This window comes from Scardinius erythrophthalmus (assembly GCF_964197995.2).
Source record: "Scardinius erythrophthalmus genome assembly, chromosome: 4".
Taxonomy (NCBI): domain Eukaryota; kingdom Metazoa; phylum Chordata; class Actinopteri; order Cypriniformes; family Leuciscidae; genus Scardinius; species Scardinius erythrophthalmus.
In genome coordinates, this window is record NC_138224.1 from 16,878,270 (window position 1) to 16,904,574 (window position 26,305).

Here is a 26,305-nt window from a genome sequence, read left to right on the forward strand (position 1 = left end):
TATGCACTCTTTAGGTACAAAGGTGTACCTTTTGAAAAGGTACCGCCACAGTGACAGCTTTTGTACCTTTTTTTTTCTGAGAGTGTAGTGCAACGTAAAAACAGGGCCCTGAATCCACATGTGTCCAGAATTCATCAAGGAATTCACCAATTATGACTGGCAGAATTATTAGAGTTAGGTAAGACTTTTAAGTATTGATTCTGTCTGGAAAGATTAGCCAGTGTAGTTAAAAAAAAAAAGTATCAACAAACAAGTCTCATTTCAATATTTTATTTGCTTTTAATGGGAAATACAAGCATTACATTTAAATGTAATCAGGAGCATTTTTACATTAATTGTATCAAGCAGGAAATTCATGAAGTGGATGCACTGTGAAACGAACATCTCTGTGTAGGTCCATGCAGTGTTGAATATGAATATTCTTGAATACAATGTTCAGCAATTGAAGAACGCATTCAAATTCATAAAATGAGCTTTAGTTTTTGAACATGGATCGAGGAGATCAGGATCTTAGAATGTAGTTAAAGGGTTAGTACACCCAAAAATGTACTCACCCTCACATAGTTTCATTCTCATTTAAAGGCATTACGTTTTGGCGCATCTCCTGGTTGAATGTATTGTGGTTCCATATACTGTAAATGAAATGAAAGCTGTTTATCACATTGATGTCTGTCAAGCTGTAGTGCAACTCAATTTTTGTGTTTTGTTCTCTATAGGCAGCAAAAATCTGGGATCTGCATTGGCCCTGCCAAGTCTGGAGAGTGATTTTACAGTTTAATGAATTCAGTTTTAATAAAAGTTTTTAAACAGACTTCTGAGTGTTGTCATAATTGAATATCACTGTTTTTTGCATACAAGCCTACCGTAAAACTACCGTAATCAATTATACTGCATACGCAGTGTTCGTAGTCGAGACCAGCTCACTCGAGTCCAAGTCGAGACCGAGACCAGAGAGGGTCGAGTCCGAGTCGAGACCGAGACCAAAGAGAGTCGAGTCCGAGTCGAGACCGAGACCAGAGAGAGTCGAGTCCGAGTCGAGTCGAGACCAAGACCAGAGAGGTTGGATAACCTAAGGTTGGGTCTAAAAACCAGACCTAAAGTTATCTTCAAGAATATGTAAAATATTTGGTGGTAACAATAAAATTGGCACCATACTCAAACAGTAAATCAAATATACCATGGAATCATGTACACTGTAATGGTAAAAAGGCCACATAGTAGGTGAAATAATCATAAAATATTTTGAATGGGACTCGAGTGGACTCGGGAATAAGTCCGAGTCCTAATATGTTCGAGTACGAGTCAATTCCGAGTCAAAATGCACACGAGTCCATGACAAGACCGAGACCATTAAAATATGGTCTCGAGACCGAGTCCGAGTCTCGAGTACACAACACTGCTGCATAGTAACTTTACAGTATTTTAAAATACAATGCAAAAGCAAGAACTAGTATAAATATACTGTAAGTTATTATACAGTATGCTGCGAACTACTGCAGTCATATTTACAGTCATTTTACCGTGGAATAAAATACAGAAGCTTGCTGGCTATTTGTTGATTTTACGTTACATTTCTTACAGTGAATCTATGATCCCAGGGACACCTGCAGCGATGCTCCCAGCCACGGAGGCAGCCAAGATCTACCAGACCAACTACGTCAGGAACTCTCGTGCCATCGGAGTCCTGTGGGCCATCTTCACCATCCTCTTCGCCATCGTCAACGTGGTATGTTTCGTTCAGCCCTACTGGATCGGGGACGGCATGGACACGCCACAGGCCGGCTACTTCGGCCTCTTTCACTACTGCATAGGAAGCGGAATGTCCCGGGACCTGACTTGCCAGGGTAGCTTCACAGAGTTTGGCTCCATCCCGTCTAGCGCCTTCAAAGCGGCGTCTTTCTTCATTGGGATGTCCATGGTGCTGGTCCTCTCCTGCATTGGCTGCTTCGCTCTCTTCTTCTTCTGCAGCACAGCCACTGTGTATAAGATCTGCGGATGGATGCAGCTGGCAGCAGGTGAGTGAGTGTGACTGCACATCATTTGGAGGTTTCCCAATGCCTACTGATGTATGAGGAGCCAGCAAGGCTGGAAGTTACAAAAATGAAAGTGTGAAAGTGTACAAACATACATTCAATTGACATATGTTCTAATATTTGTAGCTGGCATTTTCTAATATGTTTAGTAAGTTTGTTAGGCACCATGTAAAATAAAAATAATACATGGTACTTCAGGCACTGCACCATACAAAAGTTTGGGGTCCGTAACTTTATACTTTTACCCCCGGTTTCACAGACGAGGCTTAGTCCCAGACTGAAATGTATGTTTGAGCTGTTTTAATTGAAAGCAACTTGCAGTTACATACGGTATCTTAAAATAAGCCGTCGTTTTGTCTCAAGATGCACACCAGTAATATTTTTTTCTAAAGCTAGCCTACTTAAATGTCCTAATTGAACTAAGGCCTAATCCTGGCTTAATCTAAGCCCTGTCTGTGAAACCAGGCCTTATCACTCAAGTTTATACTTTTAATTAATACTTTTATACAGCAAATAGGCATTAAATGATCAAAAAAGACATTTATAATATTACAAAAGATTTCTATTTCAAATGAATGCTGTTATTTTGAACTTTCTATTCATCAAAGAATCCTTTTTTTTTTTTATCACTGTTTCCACAAAAATATTAAGCGGCACATCTGTTTATTGATAATAATTAATTTTCGAGTAGCAAATCAGCAATTTCTGTAGGAGCATGCGAGTAATGATGCTGAAAATTCAGCTTTGCCATCACAGAAATAAATTACATTTTAAAATATAAAAAACGGGTATTTAAAATTTTTATAATCTTTCACAATGTTACGGTTTACTAGCCTGGGTTTCCCCACGCTGCCTTGCGCGCATCGCGATTTTATTCACGCTGCTAGGCAGCCTGGACACCATGGACCAGATTTTCCCCTCAAAAAGGGTACCAATCACAGAACGGGGAGGGAGCAGCAAGACGATAACGACGTCTATGCGACACACCGAAGCAGTTTGTTTATATCTATGGATCCAACATGGCATCAGACGCGAAGTTAGCTTTCGATGCAGCCTTAGATAGTGTTCTAAGTAGTTTAGAACGCAAGTTTATTTTGTCTTCTTCCTCATCGAATTTCTGTCGCTCTACATACGTCATCTGGTATAATTGAAACGATTGGCTATGAGCTACATACAGGCGCATTTGATAAACAGCCAATAAACGGCTCTGGGCATTCGTAAACCACGCCTCAAATACGAGAAAATTAACATGTGGTTCCCAGACCACGTCTCAATGAGACGAGGTCTGACGTTAGCCAGGCTAACGGTTTACTGTATTTTTGATCAAATAAAAGCAGTTTTGCTAAGCATAAGAGACTTCTTTCAAAAACAAACAAAATCTATAGGCTACTCCAAACTTTTTAACGGTAGTGTACATATATTTTTAAATTCAAGCATTTTCAGTAGTCTCAGTGTCTAACAAGTCTCTTTGGACCTTATTATGATCTTTTATACAGTACATATAATTTATAAACCCCAGATTTGTTCTCAGACATTTGCTACTCATGGTATATGTTTTAGATATTCCTAATATATTATTTTTTATTTATTTATGCATCTATGGATGTATGATTCTCTTCATTAAAATAAGACAAACATACTTCCGATGTCATTCTGTGGATGTACAATTCCTCAAAGATTTCAAGCGTTGTTAATCAAAAATACTGCGTAATGAGCCCTTAGTTTGCACTGCCATCCGTTTGATCACTACTGAGTGGTCTTTTTGGTGCATCCCTCAAATGCTTGCAGAAAAGCTCTTCATAAATCTGACCCACTACCCATTCGATGAATCCACAGTGGACGAGATTATATATATTAATAAATCATGCGTACCACTTTGTTATCCTTAAATTAAACAGATGAGCATGATGAGAAAATGAGCTCAAGCACTGGATGTCTTTTTTTCTTCTGTGCAGGGAAAAACAACTGCGGATAGGCTTAGTCAGTTTATTTTCCCCCAGCTGACCAATGCTAAACGTCCTTAATATTTTTCATAGATGTTTTACAGCAAAGATGTAGTAGTTTCATGTTGTTTAATGGCCTTCGAGAGTTGGGTTTGGTTGTGTTGTGCTCTGAAAACGGGCATTTAATATGGAGTAATATATGAAATGAGCAGATGAGAGAGCTCAAGTTGTGTGAAGTGCATCTGCACACATTGCTTTTATCTGAGGCTTTGGCTTCAAAGGTTTGCATGAGTAGAGTCAGCATTAAGAACATATATCACCCTGCATACTAATAACTCTCACAAAAAATTTTTGGGTTTGTGTTTTTCACTCTTTTCCTGTTCATCTGTATTCTTGACAGGCTCTCTCAGTATTTGGAAGTTCAAATGCTCCAGGGTTCCATTTAGTTTGATGTATTTTCAGGAGTGACTGACCGCCCTTGCTGAATGTGTGTATGCCTGATGGCCTATGCTCTCTGTCTATTGGGTTTTGCTGTTGGAAAGGAGGGATGCACCACTGGAGAATATGTCGAGCGCTCTGTAAACATTTCATTTTTTTCACCAAAGGTAGAAAGACAGGGGTTGACTATTTTTGTGCCTTGCCTCAGGGACTTCAGGTGAGTTTTGAAACTAATTCACAGTTGTGGAAAAATTAGTGTCATAGGAGGCAGTGTGTAGATGTCAGAGCAAAATGACGTTCCTGCTATCCTCCATTTTACTTCCTGTAGCTGTTTATATAGAACAATTCTGTCATCATGTACGCACCCTTATGCCATTCCAGACCTATATGATTTTTTTTTCTCTTCTGAGAAAATATCCAGGCTGCTATTTTTTCATGCATTGACGAAATACAGTGTTTAAGGACCATTGAGCTCCAAAAATGTTCAAAAGCACAATTAAAGTACCATAAACATTTTTTTTCTGAAGTCATGTGATGACTAAAACAGGCCAAATGTAAAATAACGTCATTATTTTGCTAAAAATCCTTCCCTTTATTAGTTCTCAAATCTCATATTGTCATATGCAAATATATAACATAAAAAATACAATTATTATTATGATTAATAACAATAATAGTAGTATTATATGAATATATTTTATATGAAACAGTATATTAACAATAATAAGTCAAAATATAAAATAAAAATAAAACATTATTATTATGACTAATAATATTATTATAATATTATTAATTTGATATTTATTTAAAAAATGGTATGATATAATAATAATAACAATGTTATATATTAATAAATTAGATAATGTGTAATATATATATATATATATATATATAAAATTAAAAAATTATAATTTGTTTTAGAAAAATGTAATTATATAATTTCTTTTTTATTAATAATATTTGAATGTATGTAACATCATCAGCAGTATGGTGTGTCGTTAATGCCAATACGCTATTGGTTATTGCATATCTTCTAGGATTTAATGCTTTAAAGGGCACCTATTATGCAAAATTCACTTTTACATGGTGTTTGAACATTTGAACATAAATGTGTGTTGGCAGTGTGTGTACACAACCACCCTATAATGATAAAAATCCACCAAGTGCTTTTTTTTTAAATCCCCATAAATCATAAGCACTGTCTCAGAATGAGCTGTTCTCAGATTCGGGGCAATGTGACGTCACTTTGCACAGGCCCCTCCCACGATTGACACTTGATTGACACTTCAGTTTGAGCATAGACCCGCCCTGAGTGAGCTGGACACAGAGTCCGCCATTGTTCGACGCTTGAGCATCTGTAGACAAGAATGTCTCCTAAGCGATTGAGGTGTTTTGTTGTTGGATGTAAGAATGAACATAGCACTCTTCATTTACTCTCTTTGTTACTCGAGGATGGATCTGTACTGTTTGTGATCAAGCTTACACTCTCCGGAGCAACAGGCCGAACGTGACTGGACACAGAAGAAATGAAAGTGCGAGCGCGCTCTTTATGACAGCTCTTCGAGTCATTTTACGGATATAAGGTTTACCAGTTTATTTAGCACCCACTGAAAAGGCACACACTAAAACAGCGCATTTTTCTGAGCCCCAGAGAATTACAATTTAAACATGCTGTAAAAAATGATCTGTTGGGTATTTTGAGCTAAAACTTCACATACACACTCTGGGGACATCAGAGACTTATTTTACATCTTGTGAAAAGAGTCATAATAGGTGCCCTTTAAATTTTAAGCCTATGGCTCATTCGAAATGTTGTGGTTCAGGGCATTATTTCTTGCTTAAAGTGTGAGTTGCAAGTCTAAGTCTTGCTCGACTGACACTTTTTTAATGAGCCAATTAAAAATGTCATTTGTCAGTAGATGTTTATTAGTAATGGTGGTGTATTTGGTTGCACGTTCAGAGGGGAATAACCTCAAGTGTCTTTCTGCAGCCGCTGTTTTCAGCAAACGTGAAATAGATTACATAATCAGATTTTTTTAAGGACTGAAGCCTAAGTAGGTCTAGAATCGCCCATGGTGCAAAGTTTGAATTTTAAAGTGCAAATAAGATTTAAGAAGGCAGATGGGAAGATTTTGGATGCTTTTATGTTCCATAGATGAAAGTAAGTACATGTTTGGAATGATATGAGGGCTAAGTAAATGAACTATTCCTCTAATTGCTGGTGAAGCTGTGATTCACTTCTTGATGGTTCACATGGGGTGAAAAATGACTGTTTGCTCTTGATGCCTTGGGTAAGAAAGGACTGATTGATTGAATTGAGAAATCCTGAAAGAGCTATAAAGCCATTTTAGTATATATTTTTTAACCATTTTGCTTCATATACAGGCGATATCTGCATGAATGTTTCACAGGACTGTCTAAACATCCTTTATGAAATGGAAACTAGGATTAGCGGTTTGCGATAAAAAACCTATTTGGATTTGTAATGGCTCATTGATCCAGTGAAAGTCTCCTCAGAACAGCATGTATGTGGGTAATGAGAAACTAATGTTGTCACTGTTTACTTCTCACCGCCTCGAAGGAACACAGTCAGTGCTGGTGGCCCTAGTGGGTCACACCAGACTGTAATCTGTTAAATTCAGACAGCACCGCATTGACAATTAAGAACCATAAAATCACAACTGTGAAGACCTGTGGTGTGAATGTCCTGGTACAGCGCAAAAAAGCGTGTTATTTGACCAGCAGTTATTATTTAAATGATAAATACACTGCACGAAACTGTCACAAACACTTACAAAAAAAAAATGTAAAAAAAAAAATGTTTTACCCCGGCTAATCCAGTCTTATATAAATCACAGTTTCCACAAAAATATTAAGCAGCACAAATGTTTTCCACCACATTGATAATAAGAATAAATGTTTCTTGAGCAGCAAATCAGCGTGAGAATGATTTCTGAAGGATCATGTGACAATGAAGACTGGAGTAATTATGCTGAAAATTCAGCTTTACCATTACAGTAATAAATTGCTTTTAAAATATATTCAAATATATATTAAATTGTAATATTTAACAATATTACTGTTCTTACTGTATTTCTGATCAAATAAAAGCATTAGAGATCCTTCACTAGATTACCTTTCACTATTAGGCTACCTTTTATCTCAGTGTTGGAAAACAATTGTGTTTGACCAACTTCAGTTTTTTCTAAATTGCAATGGTGTTTCTGAAACATTTCAATCTGGTTTTAAGTCTGCTCACAGTACTACCCTCCTGAGAGTTTTAAATGACATCTATCTATCCACGGACACTGGTGACTCCGTGGTTCTCGTGCTCTTAGATCTATCAGCAGCTTTTGACACTGTTGACCACTCTACCTTGATATCTAGACTAGAGTCTTATGTAGGGCTAAAAGGTACCGTCCTTAAGTGGTTCCAGTCTTATCTCTCTGATCGAAAATTCTTAGTCAAGTTTGGCAATTTCTCCTCTTTTGTTGCGCATCTAACCTGTGGCCTTCCTCAAGGTTCTGTCTTGGCGCCTTCTCTCTTTTCTCTGTACATGTTACCTTTGGGCTCCATTCTAAGAAGATACGGGGCATCTTTTCACTGTTATGCGGACGATACCCAAATTTATTTACCAATCAAGAGAACTTATCCTTCTGCCTTTACATCCTTACTAAGTCGCCTAGATGAAGTTAAATCTTGGCTAGCTAAAAAAAAAAAAAGATCTTTAAATGAAAACAAAACCGAGGTGATCGTTTTTGGGCCCACTGATAGTTCTCAGGCTACCAGCTTCGATCTAGGTAGACTATCCGTGTTTAGATCTTCACGTGTACGGAACCTGGGTGTTCTGCTAGATGAGTCTTTAAACCTTGACAAACACATTTCCTCTGTAATAGGCTCTAGTTTTTATCAACTTCATCTGTTGTCTAAAGTCAAACCTTTCCTAAATCATAAAACTCTAGAGATGGCTGTTCATGCTTTTATTTCATCACGTTTAGACTACTGCAATTCACTTTACTGCGGGATTTCAAAGTCTCATATTGCTCGTCTGTAACTAGTTCAAAATGCTGCTGCAAGATTCCTTCTAAATAGCCGTAAAAGCGTAGCCTGGGAAAACCCAGACAACTTCCAGCAAATTTAGATTTGCTCTGAAAGTAGTCTGGCAAAGAGCTCATTCAAGCCCATTTCTAATCCGGCGAAATCGCAGCACCAATCAGAAACGTTGAAGCGGGCTTTACACAATGACGATCGCTCTGATTGGTTTAAGGTCTATCCAATTGCGCCCAGAGGCATTTGAGCGATGTCAAATTAGATTTAATAGAGGATTTTAACTGTGACAAGATGATTGACAGGGCAGTTTACGTGACCGGATGCACGCGACATCCGTCCGATAAAGATGACGAAGTAGTCTGTCCCAAAGCTTGCCTACTTTTTTGCTACACATTCAAAAATAAAATACCTTTTCTTCACATAAAAAACTACATACTTTATGGCGTAGTGTAACTTAGGCGAATTGGGACGCAGCATATGGCTTTACACGATGACGATCGCTCTGATTGGTTTTAGGTCTATCCAATTGCGCCCAGAGGCATTTGAGCAACGTCCGTTGGTGACGACCCTTTGGAAATTAGTTATTAATGAAGCTTTGCCAGACCATAACTCAGTTACTACTGAGAATGGTCTGGTTTTAACCAGGCTAGTAAAAGCGCCCATATCACCCCAATTCTGTGGACCCTTCATTGGCTGCCTATTAAATTCAGAATTGATTTTAAAATCCTTTTATTTGTTTATAAATCTCTACATGATCTAGCCCACATCTATTTATCAGAATTGCTGCAACCATATACTCCTTCTAGAAGTTTGAGATCCAGTGACCAGAACCTTCTATTAGTCCCACATTCCAGACTAAAACGTAGAGGGGATCGAGCGTTTCTGTGGTTGGGCCACGGTTGTGGAACAATCTGCCTTTAGAAATTAAGATAGCCCCTGCCTTGACCACTTTTAAGTATCTACTAAAAACGCACTTACATTTTTTTTTTTTTTTCGTAATTGTTAATTAACTGTTTTAACTGTGTTTTAGCTGTGTTGTTCATTTACCTTTTTCCTTCCTTTTGAACCTCTGTACAGCACTTTGGTCAGTCGTGTGGCTGTTGTATAAGTGCTATATAAATAAATTTGAACTTCATTAGAAACTTTCAAATATGTAAAAAATCTTACCGACCCCAAATTTTGTCCGGTAGTGTATATTCTATCATTTATTTAAAATATTTTTCTAAATATTTATCTTTTCTTTTCTTTTTTTTTTAACATTTCTTACATTTAACATTTTTACTATGCATATTTACACAATTTTCATTACAAAACAGAAATTATGGAAATTATCCTGCTAAAACGTAACTGACTATTTATTTGTCATTTTATAATGCAATGCAATACATTACTGATTGGATTGTAGTTTAACACATTTCTACTGATGGTACAACTCTTCAGAATACCATACCAATGCCCATTTTCTTTAAATCTTTAATGTCACATGCTCCACAGTAGTAGGCTAAAATCAGACTGAAAGACTTGTCGGAGATATGATGATAGATATGTCACTCCTGTCCTGAGAGCAATTATGAAATTACATAACATATCGACATATGCATAGATAGTGACCGTGAACGGCTGAGGGTTATGAGCTCCACAGAGGCACTAATGGAAACAGGGCAGCACAGGGCAGCTTGTGAATGGAGAGCTGATAACTGACTGTACTTCATACTCAATGACTGACTCATTCAGTTCACTCTCGGCCTCCAATAAAACACCCACTCTACTATCTGTCTATCTACTCGCTCCATACATCCAGCTATCTGCTGTGATCTAGTGCAACTTATGCTTTACTCTTCTCCACATTAACCGTTGTTTGGAGTCCCATGTAAATACCATGGTACATATTTGTGGTAATCTCTCAGTACCATGGTATACGTCAAAAAACCATGGTATTGATACTATCATATCATGAGACATTAAAATGTCCTTACATGAAAGAAAAAAAAATATCAATAATCAATGTCAATATGTAATTTTTGTAAAATAAAAATAGATCATGAAATACGGTCTCCTTGCATGCTAAACAAAAACGTGCCCACTAATTATTAAACCGACTTTACACTTAAAATCTGAACAATTAATTACAGCCATTTTTTTGTCTCATTTTTTTGTCTCATTTTTTAATTGTCTAGTGGTTTCAGCATTATGTCAACATAAAGAGGTCTTATTCAATGATTTCCTGGAAAATGTAATCTTTATTTAGTTTATGCGTGAATCATATCTGAGAGCAGACAAATCTCACACTAGTGGGAGTGATAAGAAAGTGAGGGTGCTTTTTTCCCCTCATATTTGTTATGCTGAAAGACATGCGATTATATTAAAATCCTAAAATTGGATACACATTATGAAATACAGCATGTATTTGTTACGCCCACTCAAGCTAAAAATCACCATGAACAGGTTAAAGAGCAATAAATAGGGGTGTCGTACACCTGTTTTCTTTTTGAAGGGGCACCAATCGCAGTCCTGACTCACTTCCTTTCCCTAAATAAAACATGATCGAAGAAAACAACACTTAACATGTTGGCAGTTCAAATTTTAAGTGTAAGGTGTGTATTGCTAACTTCGTTTTTGCATATATTATGATTAAAAATCTGCATCTGAAGCCAGAAATACTTCTTGTTGCTCTTTTTGCTGAAATCCATTTGTGGTGCATTACTGGTGCAATCCCCATCTTCATAACATGGTGCATGCAGAACATGATTGACAGCTATAATTAGAAGGATGCTATTATTAAAAGGCTCTTTGGAGTTCAGTGTGAGCAGATGACTTGACTGAGGACAGGGAACATCTGTTTGATCTAAACAACAAGACTCGGTCTGCAACTGACATCTATGATGATATGTTTGACTGTCAATCTAAGATGTCTAAATATCATAACTGGACCTGGTAAAAACGAAAGACTTTTCTCTGGTGACGTGTGCAGAACTTCTTCAATCATTTAGTCTACTTAAACACACGTTCTGCCTCCACTTTTGAGTGCAACGCCCACATCTGAACATCCAATCAACAGCCGATGCATTAAAGGCACACTATGCAGTTTTCGTTTTTCCTCAAACAGTGACCCCTAGAGTTGCTGTGGAGTACTTGTGGAGTAACGTTACTGTTACCACTCACGCAGAGCCGCCTCTGCACTCTTCCGACCGCGCTTTCTTCGTCGACTCTGCCATGATTCACGTCTGAAATGCGTGCTTGTGTCTTCCATAGAGGCTGCTTCATATGTTGTTGATGTATGTGACGTTGTGCCGTAAAGCAAGTCGTGATTCTCGCATGATTTATCAGGGCGCCACCTCTCAAACTTGCATCGCTGGGTTTTGCCAGCGGCGTCCCCCCCTGCTTTGTTATCAGGATCATTCGCCCTACTACGAGTTCGTTTACCATCGAAATGATTCCGAAGCTGTTATATTAAGGTACAAATCTTGCATAGTGTGCCTTTAAAGTCCCCGACTTACTTTTTTTCCCGATAATCTGTTATACATATATGTATGTAACAATATGGAAGAAAAGATCTGTCACTACTTCCGTTTCATCGCAACTTTAAAGATTCAATGAAATCAAAACTAGATGCTTTTAGTCATTGTCTGTTAGCTTTGAAGCTAATCTAATCTACTCTAAATTAGTGTTGCCAAAAGTACCAGTACTTCGGTACCAAGTCGACACTTAATTTTTACAAAATGAACGGTACCAGTCTTTCTGCAGTACCGAGTACTGGGTCAATCTGGTACCCACTGATAAGCACTGCTTTCAAATGCTCTCGCGCGTATTTGTGTGAGCGCTCTGTGAAGAGTGCTAAAGGTTTCTATTTACAACGTGATTTTGCAGCGTTGAGCATTGTAGCCAATCACAGGCATGTTTGTTGAGCACGTAAAAGCAATGGCCAATCAGATTTTTAGCTTCAGGTTTCACTCAATCCACCCAGGTGTTTCGTTTGAGTTTAACTCAACCAATTGCATTTACTAAGTCTCTAATCATCCTTATTTCACATGGTACATACATTACATAATGAATACCTTTTAGACTGAATTGTCAATAGATTTTATACCAAATAAATGTCAATTAAATTCAAGAGCATATAAACAGGTAGATGAAATACATTATCATATGGATGGTGTCATGTTCCTCACCTCGGCTCACGATAACTGAATCTGTAACCACCGTAATATGCTTGTTGGTGGGTTTTCTCAGAAGTTCATCATAAAGAGACAGCTCTCAGAAACCCACTGCTGTCCCTTGAGGGGAAGTGTGAATGTTTGATGCCATAAAACCCTCTGCATGGTTCATGTACCTTGTAGGCTCCACAGGGAGCAGATGTTATTGCTTCTAGTTGGCGTTTGGACAGCGGGATGCTTACCTGGAAAACCAATGAAGAGATACAGAGAAATCAGTGACAGTATTGATGACACCCTTTGGGACCCAGATATGGGCCTGTTTCAGCACTAACTATGTTTAACTATTGTGTGGAAAATGAGTGCGAACAGCAACAGTAAATAGAAAAAGAGATAGGCGTGGGTTCATACAGACACAAATTGTGGAAAATTAAATGAGCTCCAGGAAAAGTGTCACCTTTGTTCACTGTGTGAGATTGTGTGCTTGTATGTGTACCTGTGAAAGCAGTGCATGATGACACACCGAATGACATTATTTGGCAATTTAACTAGCAGCAACTGTAATCTGAGTATGCTATGTGGCGAAAATATCAGAAAAAGTAAGCATAATACATTATTTGTAATAATATAAATAATCACAATCAATAATGTGGGTGAAACATATATAGTCACACATACTGTATATATGAATGTACAATATAATAAGATTAATAAATATAATCACAAAATGTGTCAATAAATAAATCAGAGTGTCAAACAATAAATGCATAAATAACATCGACATTTTTGTTTCCATTGGATATTGATTGATTTATTTAAATATATACTTATCAAGTATTTATTGACAAATTTCATTATTTTAATTTTATTATTATTTATTTTACTGGTGAGCATAAGAGACCTCTTTCAAAAATATTTACTGATGTATATGCTGGTATACATGTATTACACATTGATGTTTTCTATTTATTAATATGGCACAGTTATCTATAATAGCACAACCAATGTGGGGGTTGCCTAAGTTTAAAGGGGCAGTTCATCCGAAAATTATAATTCTGTAATTATTAATCAACCTCATGCCATTCCAAATCTGTATGACTTTTTTTCTCTTCTGCAGAAACTCAAATGAAGATATTTTGAAGAATGTTATCATAAAAGTCAATAGAGTCCAAAATGACATTGGACCTCAGTGACTTTAATTGTGTGGAAAACTTTCCCTTTAAGGTTACTGGTTTCGAATCACTAAGCCTGACTATAAGCAATAATGCTACTTGCTTACAACTTATCAAGCACAACTACAAATATGCACTCTACACTGCACTTGAAACTCAAGGACTAGCCATTTATAAAACCTGTGAACAGTATGTGATAAAAAAATCGCATACAAGCTTTAGCTAGCCGTAATAGCCTTGAACATGCAGCATGAATCAGATCTCAGCCAGTCACATATCAGAAATCCAGCGTTAGAGATTAGCATTTAGTGGTTAAAAATACCTCGTGCTCCATTAACACACAAGCTTTAATCCTCTCTGACTTGATCTCCGTGGTGTGCTGATGAGCACGTTGGGCCTGCTAATTTCAACTCAAAGTCACTTTCAAAACGTATGGCTCAAACTAATTATGATATTCACAAAATGCATCAGCACACACCGGATGGAGTTTGTCGTGTCTTAATTGTGGTTGATAGCTTGGCCAAATTCTTTAGCGGATTGATTAGCTTGTGTATCTGGAAATAATGCCATTAGCACAGCCGTAGGAAAACTGGCTCTCGCTTGCCGCTTTGCTTACCGACTATTAGCTAATCTTGGCTAAGACCGCGGACACATGCTGACCGCATTTCTCATTCTAAATGGATGATTGAAAGCCCACTGTTGCTAATGGACGTTGCTCTTGGCTAACCTCAGTTCTGTGAAGATTTACAATGCTTTTAGCTTTGACTGAACTGCTCCAGTAAAGCGTTGGCTTGGCGTTCCTGTTGTTTATCTGTTGCTCGTGTATCATGATCACAGATTAGCATTCTTTAGTTTCAATGTCAATAAAGAGTCTTAACATCATTCAGCTTTTTTTTAATGTGTTGCAAACCGTATTAAAAATAAAGATTACCTATGATCGTTTAAAGCCTCGCACACACTTTTTTGACTTTTTTTACCTGACCCCTGATGAAAATACTCTGCTTTTCAGTACATATCAGCATTTTTTACAATTTGATGTGATGCATAAAAGAGAGAAAAAATAAGATTATATCTTTTTAAATGCATTTACCAAATTTGACATAACCATTCTATCTATCTATCTATCTATCTATCTATCTATCTATCTATCTATCTATCTATCTATCTATCTATCTATCTATCTATCTATCTATCTATCTATCTATCTATCTATCTATCTATCTATCTATCTATCTATCTATCTATCACTCCAACTATATCAATCCATCCAGACCTTCCAAATATTTACTATCCATCCATCCATGAATTATCACCTTAATAATCTATACTTTCCAACTACCCATCCATCCAGTCATCCATCCCTTCCAAATATTTACTATCTATCCATCCATCCATGAATTATCACCTTAATAATCTATACCTTCCAACTATATCTATCCATCCCTTCCAAATATTTACTATCCATCCATCCAGACAGACCGTCCAAATATTTATTATCCATCCATCCATCCATGAATTATCACCTTAATAATCTATACCTTCAACTATCTATTCATCCATCCAGACCTTCCAACTATTTAAACTTTTTAGACAAGGCTTTGTCAAGCCATGAAGTGAAGTTTATATTTCAGTCTAGTTATCTTTGAAACGTAACAGGTATGAAATATCACCTTAATATTTTTGTATAAACATTATGGAGAAGATCATTTAATTACATGTGTCATCCAAATAAACTGGCAAACCCAAAACTGTAGTTTTATTTCCTTAAGCAAAAGAATGCATTAACTGTACAAGCGTGATTAATGAGTGAATTATTTACATTCAATCATTATTGATACCAAGAGACACCAGAACGTGGTATGCTAAATTTTGTATAAATAAGCAATGGTATACAATAGTCTGCAAAAAGTCACAGATGCTACAATACATTTTAAAACTTGTTTGAAATCAGACCAACTGTCCAGTTGCCAGGCGTGTGCACTGTCTAAAGAGAAGAGCAACGAGAGAAATGAGCAATAGCCACTGCAACTGTGAGACTAAACAGTGCAAATGGAGGGTGAAGCAGTGGGAAGTGAAGTCAATTAGGGAAAAATACCCAACAAACTATCAAAGTCTCAGCTCACTGCTGCCCACATCTCTCCACACAATTCTTCAGCTCTTTTCCCCGCAAATCAGTGCAAAAAGGCACATCCTCCGTGTTGTGTGTTGACATGTTGTCAAGAATTAACTCTGGACCTATTCGGACAGTAATTGTTTCTCATGGGGTTGTAAGGTATTTTCAACACTGACGTTCTGGATTCGGACAGCAATAAAATCATCGACTAGCCCCTAAGTGTTTTTCTCCCACCACCCTCGTAAAAATCCATCCGTTACTGTTTTTTGATAAACACCAAGGTCGTGCGGTAATTTAATTGCCTTCAAAATTCACATCTCTGAGTTTACAAGACAAAATCAATACATTTTGAGATAAAATGATATCAATTACATTTCTTACTTTATTACATTATTATTATTATTCCAAGCATATGACATTTTATCACGTGAGCAGTGCGTTCCCGGGTTCGTGGGATCACTAAACTCGCTCCTCCACGTAAGGGTTAATGCCCGACGAGGTGTCCATTATCAGGTATTGCGCGGAGGATGGTTGCCTCCGCCAAAGTCCATTGATACCTGACAATGGACACCTCGAAGGGCATTAACCCACTTATACCATGGTCACTTGCCAAATAACACATTTTTAAAACATTAGTTTATATTTTAATTAGTTTTACAATCGAAATCTAAAGTTACAAGTTACAAACAATAACTTGGTTTCCTTGGTTACGCCTGACGGTTTATTTAGGTGTACATTATCACTTTTTAACGGACACCCTGCAGCCAATCAGAATCGAGTATTCACCCAGACCATGGTATAATGTGAATGAATCTCCATCTGAAATGAGGTGTCAAGCAAATTTTGTTTTATTAACAGACGACCGCATGAGAAACAATTACCGTCTGAATAGGGCTTTTGTGTGAGAACTGAATTTCAAGATCGTAGTGATCTTGTAACTGACACATTTAGTCTGCAAATAGTTGAGTAAAGTGTGTAGCAACTTGACAGGAAATTAATTATGAATCTTTAAAAGTGCATAGGAGGACGCCTGGTCTATTGCCTGCAAATGAGAATTGCCATGAGCTGAAAGAAAATAGATTTTTGTATTTAAAAATACTCCATCCTGCCATAATCAATAAAAAAACAATAACACATCAAGCCTTATGAAGCAAAAGCCAAATTTCCTTTGTAAGCAGAAGTGTGAAAAATAACAGCAACGGCTGCTATAAATCTCAGAGGATATGTCCTCATACCGGCCAGAAACTTGGACATCAGCAACGTGAATAAATAACTAAAAGCGATGCATTATGCATTCTGTAATTATCTAGGGTTATCACAGTTAAGTGTAGGCTTGGATGAAATTAATTTGATTTTCATTTTGAGCTTCCTGTTAATTCTGCATTCCCAAGCACTGAAGCTCCATTTCGTTTATTATCAGCATATTTTTTATTGCTTCACCTTACTATGGTTCTTTCTTCAAACATGAGCGAACGGAGGTGAAGAGATTGAGAGTAAGATCTGGCAAAGCACTTAAAATGTGCGAACCTACAAACACACTCAATGGCACCTGCAGCAGCTGAGCTCCAATACCAGAACAAAGAGATCTCTGACTGCACTGTACTTTCTGAAAGCTACGGTTTCTTATGAAAACACCTCAGAGAACATTTGCATGGCAACAGAAGATTACAGACCAAAGCAAGTGGCCAGCAAAATCTATAGAGAAAAAATGCAAAAGTACCTCCACACCTCGTCCAATAACATCTGTGAACATCCTAAGGCGTATTTGCTTATTTATATTACATATTATTTTCGAATAAAAAGAACTGTAAAAGAACTGCAAATGATCATTGTTTATTAACAACTACATATTATATATAATTCCATCAATAATTTAAAATGTTTTAATGTAAATGTAAAACATGATAACATTATAAATATTTTACATAAATTTAAATATCTATAATAATGTGTAATAAATGTAATCATTTTTATTTAACAAAAAAAAAAAATATTTTTTTTAATTAAATAATGAATTAAAAAATAATGTGATTTTTGTTTTATAAAGAATTATGTGTTAAATAAATGCTGTTATTTAGAATTCTGAAAACAATGTATCACGGTGTTCACAAATACTTTGGAGTAATGATGCTGAAAATTCAGCTTTGCCATCACAGGAATAAATAATACAAAATTTAAAAATATATTCAAATAGAAAATTAATAAATAATTAAATAATTTCACAATATTACTGTTTTTACTGTATTTTTTATAAAAAAAAAATGCTTGCATGGAGTGAAAAAGTTTTTTTTTTTTTTACATTGAAAAAATTAAGAAATCACACTGACTAAATAGTTTTAAATGGTAATGTAGTTATTTTGAGTCCCTAGTGTTATTGTTTTGTGCAAAACTGTACAAAACAGTATATATAAAAGTGTCTAAAAGACTATATAGTATAAGTTGTTAACACTGTGCTTTTCTGATTTTTAATGTTCTGTAATTTAGCTTTTTTTCAACTTGACCGGGCAAATAATTTTCTGTGATTATGCCACAAATGCTGTCGATAGAGCCCAATTGCTGTTGAACCCAGAATACCCAGAGTTGAAGATGAAATAATAATGAAAATGATTATCAGCGAATGAGCCAAACTCATTCAGAACAGCATCACGGTTTACAATACACATTTTGTATTATATTTCTGTATTTGGCCAAGGGCAAATCACACAGAAGAGCTTCAGTGTCTTCATGCCCACTGTTAGTCTTGGAATCACATCACTCCTCAGTAGCATAAAGGAATATTTTTTTTTGTATGTGCCTGAGCCTTTGAAAAACAGAGTTGTGGCATGCTTTGATTTTGCCGCCACGCGGACACATGGTTCATGGAGCTCTCGATATAGTTCCAAAAACAAATCCATGCTGTTTGAATGGGTTTAAGTAGGATAGTCAGCATCACTATTTGCAGCAATTTGTGGTAAATATTAACGCATAATTTGCATTGATTACTACGCTGACGACATTTACAGTAGCACTGTATCCTGGGGCGTGATAAAGAGACAACATCAATACGTTTTTCTTGAGTTTAACCCTCAGGTATTCCTCACTTGTACTCCTTAGCGGTCAAAAGTGACACTGACCGAACATCTTAAGTGTAACTTTTTATCAATTAAATAAATTTACTACACTTTATTTTGAGGAGATTGTTTGGTAGGCTATTAAATAATATTGTGCAATATTTATGATCCTTTAATGACCACTTTTTCTTATTAACATTTATATTACAGTTAGTGTGGTATTAAAGGTTATAATAGTTAGTTATTTTTAACGTTTTTAAAAATTCCAATGCAAAGAGGCAAATTAGAAGCATCTAGTGGCAAATATTCATATCATCTGAAAGCTGAATAAATAAGCTTTCCATTGATGTATGGTCTGTTAGGATAGGACAATATTTGGCCGATACAACTATTTGAGAATCTGGAATCTGAGGGTGCAAAAAAATCGAAACATTGAGAAAATCGCCTTTAAGTTGTCCATTTATGTTTGCGATAGTGCTGCATTCACTCACAAAAATAAATGTTTTATATATTTAAGCAAGGAAATGTACAAAATATCTTCATGGAACATGATCTTTACTTAATATCCTAATTATTTTTGGCATAAAAGAAAAATCAATCATTTTGACCCGTACAATGTATTGTTGGCTATTGCCACAAATATACCCGTGTGACTTGTGACTGGTTTTGTGATCCAGGGTCACAAATGATTCCACGGTTTAACCTCTAGATGCCTGTATGGCTCTTTAATAAATATACATGTATATAGCTCTAATCTAGTTGCTAAAAAGAGGATTGCCGGTCATAATAACGTCTTTTTTTTTTAGGTTTTGCATTTGAATATATTGACATTATTCAAACACTAGATTTTTAGTTTAGACTTTTTAAAACAATGTTTTATACTCACATCCTAATGTTATTTTATGATAGTCCCATAAGCATACACAAGTGAATATTAATGAACTCAAGCAAATACTGAATTTAACCCAAGAAAGACGTTCAAAATGTTTTTTTTTTTTTTAAAGGTGACCAACTGCATTCAACAAAACTGTTTATTATATAATATATACAGTGAGGGGCTAGATAAGTTATTCCTTGAATGGGCAGTCTTCATAGAAACACATTTGATCTCCTACAGGGAGAGAAAGACTGCAGAAAGAATAAAAACTGTTATAAACATGACAACTAGCATCTGTTTATAGTAGCTATTGAAGTGTTTCTCATGTTATCTAACTGCAATTAGAGTTAAACTTCTATTATCAACACACTACATAAAATACCACTACTGGTCAACTAATGCATTAAAATGTCAAAACATGCAGTCATTTCATCAACTTACCAGTGAGTGTGCTTGAGAAATACTGAAATGAATGGGGTTTAATGCTGGAACTATTGGTTTCCCCACGACACACGTTACTTCAGCATTCCTCAGTTCCTATGGAAGTCTATGGGAGTGTTGCAACTCTGTTTTTCAACGGCTCGGCTTTGGTATGTGCGAAAGCCACTTTTGTATTAATACTATTAAAGGAGAACTCGGCAACTCTAGCGAACTCTAGTCACTTCTTCGCTGATTTTCCCTTTTGTTGTCGCATGTTTTCCCCACGAGCTCCCCCTACAGCTGTGGGGGGGCGTATATTTCACAACACAGTCGTAAAAAAACTCACTTGCGGCGACCTCCTCCCCCTCTCTACCGCTGCTTATGTGCGTTTGTTTTGATCGGAGCAAGCCAACTGTATCGTGTGGAGCTTTGTCTACCGAGGTGGGTAATCTGGTAATACATCATACATGCGTGTGTGTTTATGTCGAATTGCCATAAAGCAATTTGTGTTTCGCGCTCGTTCTCGTTCTAGTTCTCGCTTTTCACGAGACTTCCAATTTCTATCTTGCCGGGACGGTAGTGAACAAGTTGCAAGGTTGGTTTTCCGCCTGGGAACGCTGGGGGGAGTGGGGAAAGTCACCAATATCACCAGAACAGGTTGTTTAACCATCCAAATGATTTCTAGACAGTTTTATTAAGTTAAAAAAGCTACCAAGTTCTCCTTTAAGTATCGAAAGCATCAGTATTTCAAAATGGATCTATCTATTCCTATTTCTAACATCACATAGAAAGGAAGGAAGGAAGGAAGGAAGGAAGGAAGGAAGGAAGGAAGGAAGGAAGGAAGGAAGGAAGGAAGGAAGGAAGGAAGGAAGGAAGGAAGGAAAGGAAGGAAGAAAGAAAGAAAATATTACTTCTTCACAGTCACAAAGAATCATGCCCAAGGACATGGTAACTCATAAAAATAAAAACCACGAGAGACCGAGGAGTAATTCGATATGTGTTCGGCTTGCACTTTGTATTTACCTACATGTTAATACTTGAAAGTCAATCTGAGCCTCTGCTTTTGTTGCAGCAGCACCAGGTCCAGTGGGAGACTGGGACTATGCAGAGACAGCCCGAGAGAATCACACATCTTCATACAGTTTCATGCTTTGATCGCCTCTCTCTCCCTTTGATATTCTGTATGTCAGTGACGGTCAGTCCTAGTTTGTTTGATCTGTAGAACCTCGGCCCCATGATCCATCCACCCAGATAAAACAGATAAACCTGCTTCTGAAGCCACAGCCGTGATCAAAGTTCCCGTCTGCCCTTGCGTGTCCTATCCGCACCCCCCCCCTTCCCATCTCATTTGCCTGGGCAGCGAAAACTAGAAATTCTAGGATATTCTAGGAAGACACTGTACTTCTATATTATATCTACTTGTGTTTTAGGCACAAGTTAACATCTCAGAGTCCTGAAATCGGATTCAGGTACCATGAACATGTCAATGTTTAACTAACTTGAACTCACCCAGCAAGATAATCTTCAAACTGTTATAATCAAATTAAGTACGTTTTTGCAGGCAAAAATAATTGTCAATATTGTGTAGTGATGTATGAAGCACAGCTCACACTGAAGTCACTTGGTCAATGCAGTGAATTCGAGTGACCAGCTTGAACCTGCTGCAAAATCTGCAAGTGAATGACCAATCATTCCAATCATTCCCATGACCAATCAACCAATCAATCATGGCTATCACCAGACCAAGCTAAATTTTTTAAGATTGAACATTAGTCTGGGGAGTCTGCTCTGTATTTTCTACTGCACAAGAGGCGTGATCAACGTCTTCAAATGACTCTGTACGCAATTGGATAGTCCTTCAACCAATCAGACCAACAATCCAGGTGACGCACTTTGCAGCGAAAACTCCAGGCAGGAAACGTGTTGGTTTGTAGCATTGATCAGCGGTTTGCAATGTTGTTAATGGCAGCGAGAGATTTTTGCAGGTTGTGCAAAAAAAAAAACATGAAAGTGAGCGATTTGTTTGCTAAACTAAAGAAGCCATTGATCATCGTCGAGAGGTTAAAAGGAATTGGATTGGATTAAACCCGCCAATAGCGCGCCAGGTGGATAAGCCAGTTCTTGATTGGTCCCCACAGATTTGTAACAGAAGCAGGATAAGGGGAAGAATGTACAGGTTTCCAGCCTGAGCTGCAGGGCGAAATCAAATCCCAGTCTACTGATTATGTTGATTCCTAGTAAAATGACTAGATCTTGCCTGTGAAAATTTGCAGAACTATGGTAAATGTGACTGCACCTTTAAGGCCCGTTCACATCAAGGACGATAACTATAAAGATAACGATAAAGATATAATTCTAAAAATCGTTCTCCATATTAAAGAATAACAGAGTTCACACCACAACTATAACGATAAAGATATGAGGAACGATATCGTTGGGATCACTTTCAGAACGATTTTTTTCCAGCTGTCAAATGATAAAACACAAATCAGAATCCATTCTAGCAGGTCATCCATTTTCACTACTTTGAAACCGCAGCGCGGGCGCGCGCGTGCTTAGAATAAAAAGACCGTTTTCGGTCGTTGGTGTGGACGCATATATAGTTATCTTTATCGTTATCTTTATAGTTATCGTGCTTGGTGCGAACGGGCCTTTACTCTGAGTCTGCCTTGACAGTTGTTGACCAGAAAACTGAACATTGGAGACCATTTACTCCCCTTGTGGCAATGATGAGAATGCAACACATACATGCAGAATGCAATGATTTGAGCCTAAAGCCCAATTTACTTCTGCGTCGAACTCACGCCGTAGCTACGTCGTAGGCTGTGTGTAGCGCACGTACCCTGACGTGCACCTCTCCAAAAATATAACAACACGTCAATTCTACGCGGACGCAAGCGCTGTGATTGGTCTACTAGAACCCCTCCCTCGGGTTTCACATGCTCCCTCTGCATGTGTAATTGCGCGTCAACACGGACAACGGCGCAGAAGCATATAGCGTTGTCTATAGAGGCTCCGGCGTAGGTCCGAAGCAGAACTATAAATCTATAAAGTGTTGATAAACAGAAGAGCGTTTTAAACCTGTTTCTTTCCAAACCCACACAATGCCCTTCTTTTCAGTGCCCTTGTCAATCAATACACAAATAATGGATTGGGTTTGTCTGAGCCAGAGCAAAGGCCATTAGCAGGCGTATCAGTGTGCTGTCAGAATAAATGAGAAGGCTGATGCTGTGGTTGCAGAGAAATCTCTCTCCTGCTGGAGGCCCAAGAGCTGCTGTGGCTCAGATGAGAAGGATAACTTGACCTCTACGGTTAACACATTAAATCAAGCAGGCGGGGTAAGACGTTAAAAATCACTTTAGAAATAACCACGCAAAAGCGGATGGTACTGGATTTCGTCACATAGATTTTTGAAGAGCACTGAAAGCATTACTTACGACATATTCAATGGACTTCTATCCACATGGCATTATTGTTATTTGCATAACTTTAAAGTCGCGATGTATCGGAAGTAGCAACAAATCAATGTTTCTGTATTGTGACACACTAGGCTACATCTGTGTGAAACAAATTAGGGACGCACCAATTTGAAAATTTTGGCCAATACTATTATAACTCGATAAATTCAAAACCATCATGGTGAACTGTGGCATCTGTCTCAGCCCCAGGAAATAATCCATTATGTATTGGCTTTTAATATATCGGCCAAATTTGCTTATTGGGCCATATGAACATATATTGGCTGATATATCGTGCATCCCTAAAACAATGATTGAAAACAAAAAAATGTAGGGCAGGGACTTTTATGCACCGGTTGTTGATTGGACACAGACAGATCTGAATACGAGCTTGAAGTGGATTGTAAAAAAATGGGCGGGGTTTAAGCAGACTAAATGATTGGAGACGTTCAGCATACGCCATCAGAGAGAAGTTTGGAAGTGGAAGATCAAGTCTTAACATTTCGATTAAACATTATGAGGTCAAAATATTTTTCTAATTAAACATATGCATGGATAAAATGTTCACAATAATAGAATTAAGATACATTTAGAAAATTGATTTGAATTTCCATTTCATGCTGAATTTAAATACGCCATCTCAGAATAAAGTCAATAGAGCTCAATAGTGACCACTCAGTTTTTCTACTATCGTGATTTGTTGTTCCATTCAGTTTCTCCATAGGAATTAAAAACATCTTCAATGAAGAATTATGGTAGGTCTTTCTAGAATGGTTTATATGTTATTATCACTGACAATCTGTTTCTCTATGGAAAAAGTCAGTGGAATTCTTATCTTGACTTGCTCGAATGACAGATTTCCATGTACAAATTCTAGACTTTGCTTAGAAGGCCAAGATGAGAGCACACAGAATAATTGTATAAGCAGAACTGAATGGGCATCAGCAGATAGTGAAAGTCAAAGTAAAGTGTGTGCGATGCCAGTTTTGGAAAGTAAGGTCCCCTTGTGTATAGGTGCCTGGGGTGATACACGTTTCAGTGGGAAGAGAAAACAGCACTTCGTGTTCTAAGCCCACTACCATCAGCACTTTCTACTTCCATCCCTCAAATATATGAAATTATCTTTATACGGTATGCGCATCAGTTTTTTTGAAAATGAAATAACATTCAAATTTATGTACTGAATTGATGACTGAGTTTGAGGAATTTTATTTTTTTTATTTTTTTTTAGTGGGCTTAATTAGCACCATAGTTATTATTTATTTGCTACCCTCACCTGATTGAGTCTTGAGACTAAATTTTCATGGAATATAAACCTTGACAAATATGTATGACTCTCGCTTACAGGCTTAATCTAATTAAAATTCAAGCTTGGAATGAATAATTTAAAGCCTCATAGATTATAGAAGATAATATGTATAATTAGGTGCACTGTGGTATAGTGTGTGGTGATTTCAACCTAGAGATTTTGCATTTTTCATGATGTACTACTTGGGAGGTTTAGAAAAGGACTCATAGTATAGAAATAAAAACAGAAATTGTTTATCTTCATACAGCAAATATCAAAACAAAAGTATTATTAACTCTTTCCCCGCCATTAACGGAATTTTCTGGCAATCCAAGTTTTCACTGTCATACGGTAATAGGCGCTATTTCGAATCTTCTGAAAGAGTACAGAATCAATCTCAAGATCAAAAAACACGTGTAGAAGAAGCGATAGAAGTATTTGCTGCATTTAAGTTAAAAATGTTATGCCCTTCCCTAGCTAACTTCCCTCTGTCTCATTTACACAGATGTACTGTATGTAATCGTACGCAGCCCTTGCACATCTAAGCTAAGCTAAGCTAATGTATATATACACATTATTATGAAGAATTCGTACCCACAACTTATTAATTTGGGGAAAGAGTTAATAAAGCAATGCATTTTGTATTTGTAAAGAGGTTGGTTTCATTTTGTAGTGTGAGAAAATTTATTTGTGTATTGTTTCATAGTAAATAATGTTTGGTTTATTTAAAAAGACAAAATATAATATTAATAATTAAACACAATTAAACAATTTAAAATACAGGACATATTTAAAATTCTAGAAGTCATTGCTTTGTGGTCACTGTTTTCTATAGCGTAAGTGTTGCCGTTTCACCAGAAGTGCTTAAGAGATTTCTGGCCCGACTGCAATATTGTGCACAATGTATAATAATAGTTCTGATACTTGAGGAGTACTTTTTAAACCTCCCATGAAGATGCATTAGCACATGCAAATTAACAATGACTACCACAGTTGCAATTATGAAATGTAGCTGATGAGTTCTAATAATGCAAAACCGGCCATGGTTATTACTTGCTGCATTAGCCACAGGTTTGTGACATGGCAAATGCAGAGGGACACATTAGAAGGCTCCAGTTAATATCAGTAATAACTTGAATTATGGCTGGCAGTGCATAGAGAGATGTATTGGAGATTACTTTCTAGAGACTTGAGCACATTGAACTGACTACTTTCTATTCCATAGTTTTTCACTTAACAACAGTTACGTAAGTCCATTGGCAATTCAGAGATATTTATATATAAGCTGTAGCCTTTTGTTGAAAGCCCTGTG

The 26,305-nt window shown here is 37.0% G+C and overlaps 1 protein-coding gene across 3 annotated transcripts in view; it reads left to right on the forward strand.

The window, feature by feature from the left end:
• lhfpl3 (LHFPL tetraspan subfamily member 3) overlaps positions 1-26,305 on the forward strand; it is a 56,521-nt gene that overhangs the window by 4,836 nt on the left and 25,380 nt on the right. For 2 of the 3 annotated variants that reach the window (XM_081363050.1, XM_081363049.1), the window contains exon 2: positions 1,582-2,015. In XM_081363050.1, the coding sequence (XP_081219176.1) occupies positions 1,589-2,015 (427 nt within the window). In that variant the 5' untranslated portion in view covers positions 1,582-1,588. The remainder of the gene's footprint in view (positions 1-1,581; positions 2,016-26,305) is intronic. The other variant, XM_081363051.1, reaches the window with a different exon arrangement.